General features: G+C 39.5%; 2 protein-coding genes across 2 annotated transcripts; one reads left to right on the top strand and one right to left on the bottom strand.

Annotated features, from left to right (window-relative positions):
• The first annotated feature begins 7,087 nt into the window (after positions 1–7,087).
• Positions 7,088–7,627, top strand: LOC109432519 (ejaculatory bulb-specific protein 3-like). The gene has a single exon (XM_019708849.3). The coding sequence runs from the start codon at positions 7,158–7,160 to the stop codon at positions 7,530–7,532; it is 375 nt and encodes a 124-aa protein (XP_019564394.1). The 5' UTR covers positions 7,088–7,157; the 3' UTR covers positions 7,533–7,627.
• Positions 7,628–8,341: 714 nt separating this feature from the next.
• On the bottom strand, positions 8,342–9,016 carry LOC109421406 (ejaculatory bulb-specific protein 3-like). Its single transcript, XM_019695880.3, has 2 exons — positions 8,875–9,016; positions 8,342–8,807 (listed from the first exon to the last, which is right to left on the bottom strand). The coding sequence occupies exon 2, from the start codon at positions 8,786–8,788 to the stop codon at positions 8,405–8,407; it is 384 nt and encodes a 127-aa protein (XP_019551425.2). The 5' UTR covers positions 8,789–8,807; positions 8,875–9,016; the 3' UTR covers positions 8,342–8,404.
• Positions 9,017–12,626: the final 3,610 nt, after the last annotated feature.

Raw genomic sequence — 12,626 nt, 5'->3', positions numbered from 1 at the left:
CATGCCTAACCTATATAAGCTGATTTGTATGCTTAGACGAGTAAAAAAGATACATCGCAATCAGTTGAGAAAATAACATCATTTGCTATGAAAACTTTGCTTGCTTTGCTTGCTTTGCTTGCTTTGCTTGCTTTGCTTGCTTTGCTTGCTTTGCTTGCTTTGCTTGCTTTGCTTGCTTTGCTTGCTTTGCTTGCTTTGCTTGCTTTGCTTGCTTTGCTTGCTTTGCTTGCTTTGCTTGCTTTGCTTGCTTTGCTTGCTTTGCTTGCTTTGCTTGCTTTGCTTGCTTTGCTTGCTTTGCTTGCTTTGCTTGCTTTGCTTGCTTTGCTTGCTTTGCTTGCTTTGCTTGCTTTGCTTGCTTTGCTTGCTTTGCTTGCTTTGCTTGCTTTGCTTGCTTTGCTTGCTTTGCTTGCTTTGCTTGCTTTGCTTGCTTTGCTTGCTTTGCTTGCTTTGCTTGCTTTGCTTGCTTTGCTTGCTTTGCTTGCTTTGCTTGCTTTGCTTGCTTTGCTTGCTTTGCTTGCTTTGCTTGCTTTGCTTGCTTTGCTTGCTTTGCTTGCTTTGCTTGCTTTGCTTGCTTTGCTTGCTTTGCTTGCTTTGCTTGCTTTGCTTGCTTTGCTTGCTTTGCTTGCTTTGCTTGCTTTGCTTGCTTTGCTTGCTTTGCTTGCTTTGCTTGCTTTGCTTGCTTTGCTTGCTTTGCTTGCTTTGCTTGCTTTGCTTGCTTTGCTTGCTTTGCTTGCTTTGCTTGCTTTGCTTGCTTTGCTTGCTTTGCTTGCTTTGCTTGCTTTGCTTGCTTTGCTTGCTTTGCTTGCTTTGCTTGCTTTGCTTGCTTTGCTTGCTTTGCTTGCTTTGCTTGCTTTGCTTGCTTTGCTTGCTTTGCTTGCTTTGCTTGCTTTGCTTGCTTTGCTTGCTTTGCTTGCTTTGCTTGCTTTGCTTGCTTTGCTTGCTTTGCTTGCTTTGCTTGCTTTGCTTGCTTTGCTTGCTTTGCTTGCTTTGCTTGCTTTGCTTGCTTTGCTTGCTTTGCTTGCTTTGCTTGCTTTGCTTGCTTTGCTTGCTTTGCTTGCTTTGCTTGCTTTGCTTGCTTTGCTTGCTTTGCTTGCTTTGCTTGCTTTGCTTGCTTTGCTTGCTTTGCTTGCTTTGCTTGCTTTGCTTGCTTTGCTTGCTTTGCTTGCTTTGCTTGCTTTGCTTGCTTTGCTTGCTTTGCTTGCTTTGCTTGCTTTGCTTGCTTTGCTTGCTTTGCTTGCTTTGCTTGCTTTGCTTGCTTTGCTTGCTTTGCTTGCTTTGCTTGCTTTGCTTGCTTTGCTTGCTTTGCTTGCTTTGCTTGCTTTGCTTGCTTTGCTTGCTTTGCTTGCTTTGCTTGCTTTGCTTGCTTTGCTTGCTTTGCTTGCTTTGCTTGCTTTGCTTGCTTTGCTTGCTTTGCTTGCTTTGCTTGCTTTGCTTGCTTTGCTTGCTTTGCTTGCTTTGCTTGCTTTGCTTGCTTTGCTTGCTTTGCTTGCTTTGCTTGCTTTGCTTGCTTTGCTTGCTTTGCTTGCTTTGCTTGCTTTGCTTGCTTTGCTTGCTTTGCTTGCTTTGCTTGCTTTGCTTGCTTTGCTTGCTTTGCTTGCTTTGCTTGCTTTGCTTGCTTTGCTTGCTTTTTGCGATTCCCACAGGACTTTTGTCAGGAAACCATTAATACGTTCTAGGGATTTCTCCAGAAACTACAGTAAAGGATTCCGGAAAGAAACCTCTGAGGCATTCCCAGAGAGAACGACATGACGGCTCTCACACGGAACGGAGAAAACACAGTACGAAATCCTGGGGAATTTACTCAGCGGTTCCAGTAAAACCTCTTGGATGAATCCAAGATCGAAGTTTCTTTTTTTATATTTGGGAATTTAACTTAAGCTTATTCTTCCCACAGATCGAAGTTTCAGAAGGAACACTTATAGCAATACCAGACAAAACTTGAGTAAACTCATGTTGGAATTTCGGAAAAAAAAAACTCCTACAACAATCCCTGAAGAAACTCCTGGAGCAATTCTTGGACGAATTCCAGAAAGGTTTCCTATAAAAAAAGCCAAAAGAAACTCTTCCCAGAAGGATCTCCTGTTGAAAGCCCAAAGAAGCTTCTATGTAGATGCTATGCATGTGGATGTCTTAAAATAAATTTGGAAAAAATCCTGTTGCAGCTTCTGACATAAACAAGGGAAACTTCTGGAGGAATTTCAGATGGAACAACTCGGTGAATTTCAAAAGCAACTCTTGAAGGAATTTAGAGAGTATCCCATGGTTGAAACTCAGAATAAGTCCCCTGATGCATTTCCTTTCCTTATGAATTCCCCGTGGAAACCCCAACGGAATTAAAACAAAACAGATCTGCCAGAAAGAATTATCGGAGAAATCCTAGCGGGCAGGAACTTTTTCATTGAGTTCCAAGAGATAATCAAGAGCATTGTCGATGAAAGAGTTTCTGCCCCCTAGGATTTCTCCGGTAATTCTTTCTGGGGCTGTTCATAAACCACGTAGACCAAATTTTGGCCATCTCAGACCCCTGCCCCCTTCCCCCTCGTAGACTTTTGTCCATACAAAAATTTTGAAATTTGTATGGAGCGTAGACCTTGGCCAGGCCCCCCCCCCCCTTCGCCCAAAAAGGTTACGTGGCTTATGAACAGCCCCTAACCTAGAGTCCTAGAAATAGACATAGAGAAAATTCTTCAAATTTCTGAAAGGTATCCCAGAAGAAACTTGCGAATCAATTCGTCAAGGTATTCCTGTAGGAATCTCAAATAAAACTCAAGAGGATATTCCTTGCGGAACCATATCTTTTCGTGTATTCCGCGAGATAGATCGGGTAAGGTTACTGTGATGTGCGTCACTCTTGTGTTCTACGAAAATAGACAGATACATGATACATGGATTGCAGTTTCTGTAAGTTACCATATGCTTCCCAGAGAATGTGCTAGAAGATGTCGAAAAACAATAAGGCTTTATAGTAAACTGCATAATTGTTGCGTAGCAATACATATATTTTTGCCTTTCTCGTACAAGTGAGCAAAAGTGCTATATATGATCATCACATGCGACACATCAAATCGTGACCGTTTTGATAACCCTATACACTGTTAGCAAGAAAACAGGTTCAGATTATACTAGAAACTACCGGTAGTGTTCTGGAATCGGTTCCGAGTGTCCCGTTGAAAAGTAAACTAAACCCCTGTATGCAAATCACGGCTCTTAAGGCGAAACTGGAAGCATTTTCTCATTTTTTCGGTTTTTGATTTTTTATTAAATAACAAAGCAATATTTTCATATTCGGTTTTCGTGCACATGTAGAGTATGGGTCAAGGTATCTTCTGAATTTTTTTGAGGTGGAAAATGTTTTCCATCTTTGCAGAAACCATTTTTTTGTGAAATTTTGTTCAAAAATGGTTTCTGCAAAAACCGAAAAACTTTTTCCACTACAAAAAAATTCAGAAGATACCTTGATCCATACTCTACATGTGCACGAAAACCGATGTTGAAAATATTGCTTCGTTATTTAATAAAAAATCAAAAACCAAAAAGTGAGGAAATGCTTCCAGTTTCGCCTTAAGATAACCTGATAACGGCTAGCAATAAAAAGTTTTAGGTCATATTTGGGAAAACCGATAGTGTCATGGAATTGATTCCGGGTGTCCCGCTGGAAGTGACCAAATGTAACAGTGAATCAAACCTATGCAATATTGCATATGCAAATGGCGACTTTTTCGTCTAGCTAATGAACGGATAGCATGAAAATAGGCGCAAACCACATTTAAAACTACCTATAGTGTTCCGCTATCGGGCCCGTGTGTCCCGCTGAAAGTGGGCCAATATAAAGGAAACCAAACCCATGCATGTGGCACACCAAAGCGTGATTTTGATGAGCTGATGAATGGTTAACATAAATATAGGCTCAAAATACATTAGAGACTACCGATGGTGCTACAGAAGCAGCGTTGGGTGCTTCTCCGGAATTACGAAAGGCTGATGTTTTCAGGTCTGCCCATTTGTTGCACATATGTAAGTATCATCGATAAGTTTTTCAATTGGATGATAACTTTGATAGAGTTCTTGCTTTTCTAAATAAAGTATTCAGGAACATTTCGACTTGCGTCGACGAAAACATCATGAGTACACGAGTCCGACGAAAAAGGCACAATGACCACTAGATGGATTAATATAAAAACCCATATAAAACTTTCAGTTCATGTTGAACTGTTGCAAAAATATTATGAAAGTAAATCGCGGACCGTGTAGACAAATATGCTACGGAAACGGCTAAACATTCTCCAGAAAATCGAACGATATTTTGATCACTTTTATTGTCTTCTTCAGAAAACTAAACAGTTCTTGAAACAAGTGACGAGAAATTAGAAATTAACTACGAGAACCACTAATTCACCACGTAAACGTCCAAACCAATATGAGTACTTGACCAGGATATCAATGTATGTTTGTTTTAACTTGATGTGCAAAATAGTTTACCAAACCCCGACAGTTCTATGCGGAAAATTTTACGAAAACGATAAAAGCGATTAACCCCTGAAGAAGACCAAAAAAGTGGTCAAAACGTTGGGTAAAATCAAATAGTAGCCGTATCTGTAGCATAACTATCCCATTCAGTCGAACTCTTCCAATTCATTCACAATCGTGTAGACAAAAACGGATCAAACCTGTACGATAACTCATCTATGTATAAAAACATCTGTTTCTAAAATAGCATCGAATAGTTCTGAGTTGTCGAGTTTCTTTGCGTATTCTTTCGATGATTTGAGTTGGTTTGACGAGATGTTTTTAACGGTTGGATTCGGGAATTTAACCCATGACCCTCTACTAACAAAACGGAAAGTATGATCCTAGCGACCATGAGGTCCCGGCATTCACTAGTATATTTAAAAAAACTACCAAGAAAAAAAACATAGAGATTTGAAAGAATGATACTTTACTCGCATGTAAATTCATAAAAAAAAGGCTTTCAGTCAGATCTGTACGGGGAATATAAATAACATTTACAGTGCAATCCCATTCTTAGCAGCTAATTCCCAATAGACGAATTTCGCGCCAACCCTTCTATGGGGCTAGCAGCACCCTCTCAGAATCGAACGAAACTTTGTGGGCATAAACAATAGGTCTTTCTAAGCAACTTTGCATATTTTGTTTTTCGAATTTTTTCAAGAGTAACATTTATTTACGCTATTTAGCGCTCAGTCAGCTTGTTCTCCGGATCGTACTTGGCCTTCAGCATAGTCCACTCCGTCGTGCGGTTCTCGATCAACCAAGCGATCACCTTGGCCGCCAAGGGGTGTTTATAGAGGAGAGGAAAGGAAGGTTTCAGGTTCGTTTTTGGGTGTTTCCGAAGATCTCATGTGCGTTACAAAGGGTCCGAGTGGGTTTTAAGGGGGTTTCGGAGTGATTTCAGGAAGTCTCAGAGCATTTAAGGCTGGTTTCAGAGGCTTTACTGAGGTGTTTCTAGGGGTTTTGGTTTAGGAGGATTTCTTTTAGTCATTTCAGGATGTTTCAGACCAGCGTTACGTAGGAGTTTTCGGAGTGTTCGGAGCTTCTCAGGTGCGTTACATGGAGTCCGAGGGGGTTTAAGGGGGATTTTGGGGGATTTTGGGGGCATTTCAAGATGTTTCAGAGCATTTTCGGCGGGTTTGCAGAGGCGTTACTTAAGCGTTACGAGGAGTTTTCGTGGGATTCGGAGCCTCTCAGGTGCGTTCCATGGGGTCCGAGGGGGTTAAGGGGGATTTTGAAGGCTTTTCATAGCATTTTCTGCGGGATTAAGAGGCGTACGAAAGCGTTACGGAGGAGTTTTCCGGGGGTTTGGGCCTCTCAGGTGCGTTACATGGGGTTTAAGGGGGATGTTGAAGGCATTTCAGGACGTTTCAGAGCATTTTTACGGGATTAAGAGGCGTTACGAAAACGTTACGGAGGAGTTTTCGTGGGTTTCGGAGCCTCTCAGGTGCGTTACATGGGGTCTAAGGGGGATTTTCGAGGCATTTCAGGACCTTGCAGAGCCTCTTCGGTGGGAATCAGAGGCGTTACGGAAGCGTTATGGAGGCTTTTTCGGAGGTTCAGTGCGTTACATGGGGTTACATGGGGTTCGAGGGCGTTTAAGGGGGATTTTAGAGGCATTTCAAGACGTTTCAGAGCATTTTCGGGGGATTAAGAGGCGTTACGGAAGCGTTACGGTGGATTTCTCAGGGGTTTCGAAGCCTCTTCAGATGCGTTACATGGGGTCCCCGGGGGGGTTTAAGGGGGATTTTTGAGACATTTCAGGAAGTTTCATAGCAGACTCTGAAATACCTTAAAACGCCCCTCAAACTTCTTGCAACGCCCTTTAAAGGCTCCTGAGATCCCTTGAATTGCCTCTTAAGCCCCTTGGAACGGTGAAAGTTTCTTTAATAAAGTCAAATCAATCAATCAACCCTTGGAACGCCCCTGAAACTCACCTAATACTTTAGAAATATCCCAGAATTCCCCGTAATCCCATGAAAATACCAAAAAATCTTGACAAAACACCTTTAAAGGGCTCCTCAAATTCCCCGAAATAATCCCTTAAAATGCCCCTGAAGCCCCTTGGAACCCCCTTTTTGGGCTATCCGGGAACTTCCTGGAAACCCCCTTAGCCTCACCTCAACTGCTCAGGAGCAAGACCTGTTCTTGCGAACTAGATTCTCTAATTAAAGCCCAAACTTAAATTATGCATAAATTTCCCTCTTTTTATGCCTTTTTTAATTTATGAACATTTTCAATTTATGCAGTCCCAGCCATGTGCATAAAACAGAGGTTCCAGTGTACCTGGCGATGATCTGTGATGAAGTGTAGTTCAAAGATTCATATTTATACGCAATTGACTAAAGAGTTATAAATGCAAAACCCAACCAGGGATTTGTTATGTAGCAAAAAAAGCTAAAAAATCATCAGATATAAATGATTTTCAATCGAATCTGCTAGACAGCTTGTCTGCAGTCCAATCTAGTTTGCAATCAAATAATTATCAATGAACATGCATACAATTATCCCTGTTGCACAACTTGCATTTTTGATAATATATAAAGTGGGAAACGTAATGCAGTGCACCATAGTCAATCTTCGAACACCAAGTAGAAGACATCCAGATCTATTCGTATCAAGACGTACAACCCATCATCAAATTCAAAATGAAACTCTTCATCGTACTCGCTTTGATTGCCGTAACTGCAGCTCAGGAAACATACAACAACCGATACGATAACATTGATGTGGAAGAAATCCTCAAATCGGATCGTCTCTTCAAGAACTATTTCAATTGTCTGATGGACGCCGGTCCATGCACGCCGGAAGGAACCGATCTGAAGAAGTACCTACCGGACGCCCTGGAAACCGGTTGCACCAAGTGTACCGAGAAGCAGCGTGATACCGGAAACAAAGTGATCGCCTGGTTGATCGAGAACCGTCCGATGGAGTGGACTATGCTGAAGGCCAAGTACGATCCGGAGAACAAGCTGACCGAGCGCTATCGGGAACTGGCTGCCAAAGCGGGAATTGCCCTATAAAGGTCTGGGAACGGTAAACTCGTCGATCTAATTATGGACGGCAACTGTTAGATGTTGAAATACGTTTTAAAAACGAATAAAGTTTTGAAATTTAACTTTTTTTATTATTCTTGAATTCACAACAGTCTGAGTTCATTGGTATTGAAACACTCAATGTTGCTTTCTGAATGTTAAAATCATTATCATGATCATGCAAAAATTACGTTTGAGATGAGATAGAGAATGGAGATCATAAGTGATATTGCGGGACATAGTTTGCCAACATTGAATCATATCTGGTAGTTTCACTATACACCCGATTTTTTATTTTGCACGGGTCTGGTTTTTGCTATAACTTAGTCAATGTTCAACCGATTCTCATCAAATTTTGAAAGCATGTAGGCACGATTAGTACTATCAGTGTACAAAATTTCATGAAAATCGGTTAAAACTTTACTGAGTTATAGCAAAAACCAGACCCGTGCAAAAAAAAAAGAATTGGGTGTACTCAGTATTACACATATTCTATACATAAATAAGTTATTGTAAAATTGTTCATGTAGGAGGTGTGCTGTTCAAAATAAGAAGTTGTATTTATCATTAGTCGTATTTACAAAATCAACTCTCTTTATACGAGACGATAATTGTGAAACCACATTAAACTGTGCTTTTGTAATACCGAGTATCATAACATGTTTCTTGTTTTGTATGTACTTCAAGAGTTGATTCGTATTTATAAACCATGAGTGGGGTGTATCAGGTATCAGTAGGTCGGCTCCAGAGCCACCAAGTGGGGTGTATGGTATCAATAATAACTGTTAGAAAATCAATCAATTTTCAATCAACAATTTATTTAATACAACCTAATACTATCACTCAACAAAGCCCTCAGTTTACAGCTTGATTCCCTCCTTCTCGGCTTCGGACAGGTACTGGGCGACATACTTGTTCTCCGGGTCGAAGCGGGCGCGCAGAACCTTCCATTCTTCTGGGCGGTTCTCAGTCACGTGCTTGATGGCTCGGGTTCCAGCTTCACGCTGCTTGGGGCTGCACTTGGCACAGTTTGTCTCCAGAGCTTCTGGCAGGACACGCTTCAGTTCGTTACCCTCGGGAGTGCACGGTCCAGCATCGGTCAGACAGTTGTAGTAGTTCTTGAACAGACGATCCGACTGTAGAATCTCATCCAGGTTGATGTTGTCAAACTTTGAGGTGTACATGGTTTCATCCTGGGCAGCAGCCACAGCAATCAAAGCCAAAGCGACGACGAAGAACTTCATGTTGGAACGATATTGGAGCCTGAAATTTGAAACCCAGTCAAAAGCTATTCCTTTTCCAAATTTGCAAATTGCGTCGATTGACCCACCTTACTAGGTTGCGGGACAGAATTGAACTATGCACTCCACTGGCATCAAGTCGATATATATAGTTATGCAACACCCCTGCCGAGCCATCAAGCCATGCGACGTGCGAATTTGGGCCCCTTGTCCCCTTGGACGCAGCAGCCAGTGACCGACCTGGGCCTCCGTAATGGTGGGTTGTACTTTACTCTCATATACAACACACGCTGCATTATTCTCCAGCCGCATCAATAGATCGATAGATGGTTGCAGCTAGCTGCCTATGTACCGCAAGCAAGGCGTCAAGCTAACACACATAAGTACTAATTTGGCAAACTGATCGAGAGCCGGCCGGCGTAGCGGCGGCGGCGGCGCAACGGAACCTGGGCCTGAGTACACCGGCGCGCGGTGCACAGTGGAACGAAACGAAGTGAAGAGGGTCACAAGTTTTGAGAGGGTTGTGATAAGTGCGAGAAAGTGTCGAAGCGTGCCCAATGCCCACGAAAAAATATTTCACACATTTCGTCACTATTTCGATGTGAATAAGCATATAATTTCTTTGTGCCTGCCACACGATCCCGGGTATGCGGATAGCTTTTTGGATTTCAATTTCTGATGATATTGATACAACTATACCTCGATTAAGGACATTTCAATTTTCAAAATGTCTATAAAATCGAATTTTGTATAAAATTTCAGGCAAACTTTTTTATTTTTTTTTATTTAAATTGTATACCAAAATGTACTAAATAATATAAATACTGCGTGAAAACTTAGTTTTCGATAAAGGGCTCGGAACTTTTGGCATATATTAGTAATTCTCGCTAAATAATGAATACGGTCAAAATTTTTTGTCTTCATAAATATGTATGGTTGATTCTGAAGCCAAAATTTTGAGGAATGGACATACAGCGTTACTTGCATAAATGTTGGAAATTAAGAGATTCGTGACAAGCACTTGATAGAGCGTGGTTATGCTGTATTTGCTGAACGATCTTTCTGTACGTGTAGGTTTGTACTGCTAGCGATTTCAGAATTTTTAACTTTATTACGCTGGTCTTCGAAGATTACAGATTCTTTCAGAAAATCTTCCATGTGTTCCAGCACAAGTGTCATAAAGAATTCTTTTACGAAATCTGGCATGAATTGCTTTACCAATTCCTTTATGAATTTTCGAACCATTTCTGAGATTGTTTGAGAAAAGGCGTAGGGATTAGGGTCTGATCACGTTAAGATACGTACAGTATCTAGTTATGATCAAAAATTCATGTCAATCGGATTGAAATTGACTGAGTTATAGCAACAAGTGCCCAAGTGGTCTCAGAAATTCCAAAGGATTTTTTTTTTCAGAAATTTCTCAAGGCATTCGTTTGGAGAATCTAGTGGAGATTTCTTTATAAAAATCTTATGCGGTTTTATTGGCAATTATCGGTGAAAAATAACGGAAACAGCTTATTTTGCGTGACGCGTTTCGACCTACTATTCTTCGGTCATCATCAGACGCCTAAAACATTATACATTTATTTAAAACAATGATTCAAGTACAAATACAATACAATTCACAAATCACAAAACACTTACATTCAGCTGGAATCAAAAATTTCTACAGATAAATATTCTTCTAAAAAATTTAATTTTTTTTTCAGAAATTTGTTCGAGTATACAGCCGGAAATTCCCTCAGGGATTCTTTCAACAAATCTTCCATGGATTCATTCAAAAATAGTCTTCAGGAATGTGTTTAGAAATTTATTTTATTCAATAAATTCAGAAGCATCTTTCATGATTTACTTCTGAAATTCCTCCATTTTTTTCCAAAAAAGATATCCATGTATTTGAACATGAATTCCACCAGGGATTTTTTCAAAAAAAAAAATTTCAGAGATTCCTTAAGAAGTTTAGATATTTATCTAGAAATTTCTCCAGAGATTCCTTCAATCATACTTTCAGCCATACCTTCAGAAACTATTCCGGAGTTTTTCAGAAAATGTTTCAAATGTTCCTTCAAAAATACAGGGGTAACTTGGGAAATTATTCCAATGATTTCACCAGAAATTCGCACAGCAAATTTGAATTTCTCTAGAAATTTCACTGAGGATTCCTCCACAAGTTTCACAAAGAGTTGTATTAGAAAGTTGATTTCTTTGGGAAATCCTTCAGAGTTAACCCTTTTTCCGAGATTTTTCTAGATTTCGAAAAATCCGTTAGAAATTCCTCCAAGCATATTGTCTCAAACGGTCTTCCAAGGATTAATTCCAAAACTTTCTTCAGGGTTTGCTTTAGAAATTGCTGCAGGGATTTTTTTTTTTCAAATCTGAATTTCTGGCAGAAAATCTTCCTGGCATTTATTTAGCAATGCCTCCAGGGACTCTTTAAAAAAAATGTGGCATCCATACGGGAATTTTCTGAAGGGACTACTATAGAAATTTCCCTAGGAGTTCTTTCACAGTTTTTCGAGGAATTCTTTCAAAAAATCTCCCATGGCTTTTATTATAAATTCGATTAACAAATTCTTCAGGTATATCTCCAGATTTTTCTGCAGAGGCAGAGCTTTTTTACAAATTTCTCCAAGGATTACTTCTGAAAAAATCCACAGATTTTTTATAATTCTTTCATAGACCCTTGCAAAAATCCATCCTAGAATTCATTTAAATAAATCTTTCACGAGTTCCTGGAAAATTTCTCAGAGAGACTTGAAGAAATTCTTTCAGGGACTCCTTTGGAAACTCCTCGTAGTACTTTAAAACATCATCCAGGAAATCTTAAAGAAATTCTTCCACAAAATCTTCTAGGGCTTCCTTTAGACTTCAGAATATCCTCCAGAAATTTCTTCAAGAACTCCGTAAGAAAGTATTGCTCGGGTGGTTTCCAAAAATATAACACGGGATCTTCCCAAAAATACTACATTTTTTTCGAAAAATCATGCATAAATTACTCTTGAAATTCATCCACGAATTTCTTCAGTTCTTTTTTTCTTTTTTCCAGATTTTTTTCAAAGCATTCATCCTGAAAACCTTCCATGAACTTTCTCAAAATGATGCATGGATTTTTTTTAGAAAATGATTCACACATTAAAAATCAAAAATTCAGAACCCTTCCAAAATTTTCTCAGAAGTTTTCTAGATAGTTTTCTCCATGGATTGCTTTAAAAATTCTACAAGAGATTATAAAGGGAATTCCCAAGATTTTTTCACATTCATTTAGATATTACTTTAAAGACATTTCTCTTCCAGAAATTGCTCCAAGGATTTCTTAAGAAAGTCTAGGAATACCTTCAGAAATTTTTCCAAACATTCTTTCAAAGATTCTTATAAAGATTCTTACGGAAAGGCTGGAAGACATTTTTCCAGAGATTCCTGCAGAAATTCACACAGAGATTTCATCAGAAATTCCGCCGGATATTCTCTCTGTATTTTCTCAAAAAATCCTCCAGGATTTCCTACAAGGGTACCTCTTAGAATTGCTCTATGGATTACTCCAGAAATTCGTTAATAAAATTGTTTAAAATTTCATTAGGGGATTTATCCAGGATTTTTTTTTTTTTCAAAAATATCTCTGGAGGTTTTCTTTGGTATTCCAGCAGGGGCTTCCAGGTATTCCTCCTGGAATTTCATCAGAAAATCAATGTATGGATTCTTAAAACATTTCCGTTTTTTTTCTTTCATAAATTCTTTCTGGAATTCATTTAGAATTCTATCCATATATTTTTTCATTCCTTCTGAAACTTCTTCAGCGAAACATTCCTAAATATTTTTAGAGACTTCTCTAATATTCCTAGAA

This window comes from Aedes albopictus, chromosome 2, assembly GCF_035046485.1.
Source record: "Aedes albopictus strain Foshan chromosome 2, AalbF5, whole genome shotgun sequence".
Taxonomy (NCBI): domain Eukaryota; kingdom Metazoa; phylum Arthropoda; class Insecta; order Diptera; family Culicidae; genus Aedes; species Aedes albopictus.
The sequence above is the reverse complement of the archived record's forward strand: the minus strand, read 5'-3'. Positions and strand labels throughout refer to the sequence as shown.

Coding starts and splice junctions, on each gene's coding strand:
- LOC109432519 (XM_019708849.3), top strand. CDS start 7,158: ATGAAACTCTTCATCGTACTCGCTTTGATTGCCGTAACTGCAGCTCAG.
- LOC109421406 (XM_019695880.3), bottom strand. CDS start 8,788: ATGAAGTTCTTCGTCGTCGCTTTGGCTTTGATTGCTGTGGCTGCTGCC.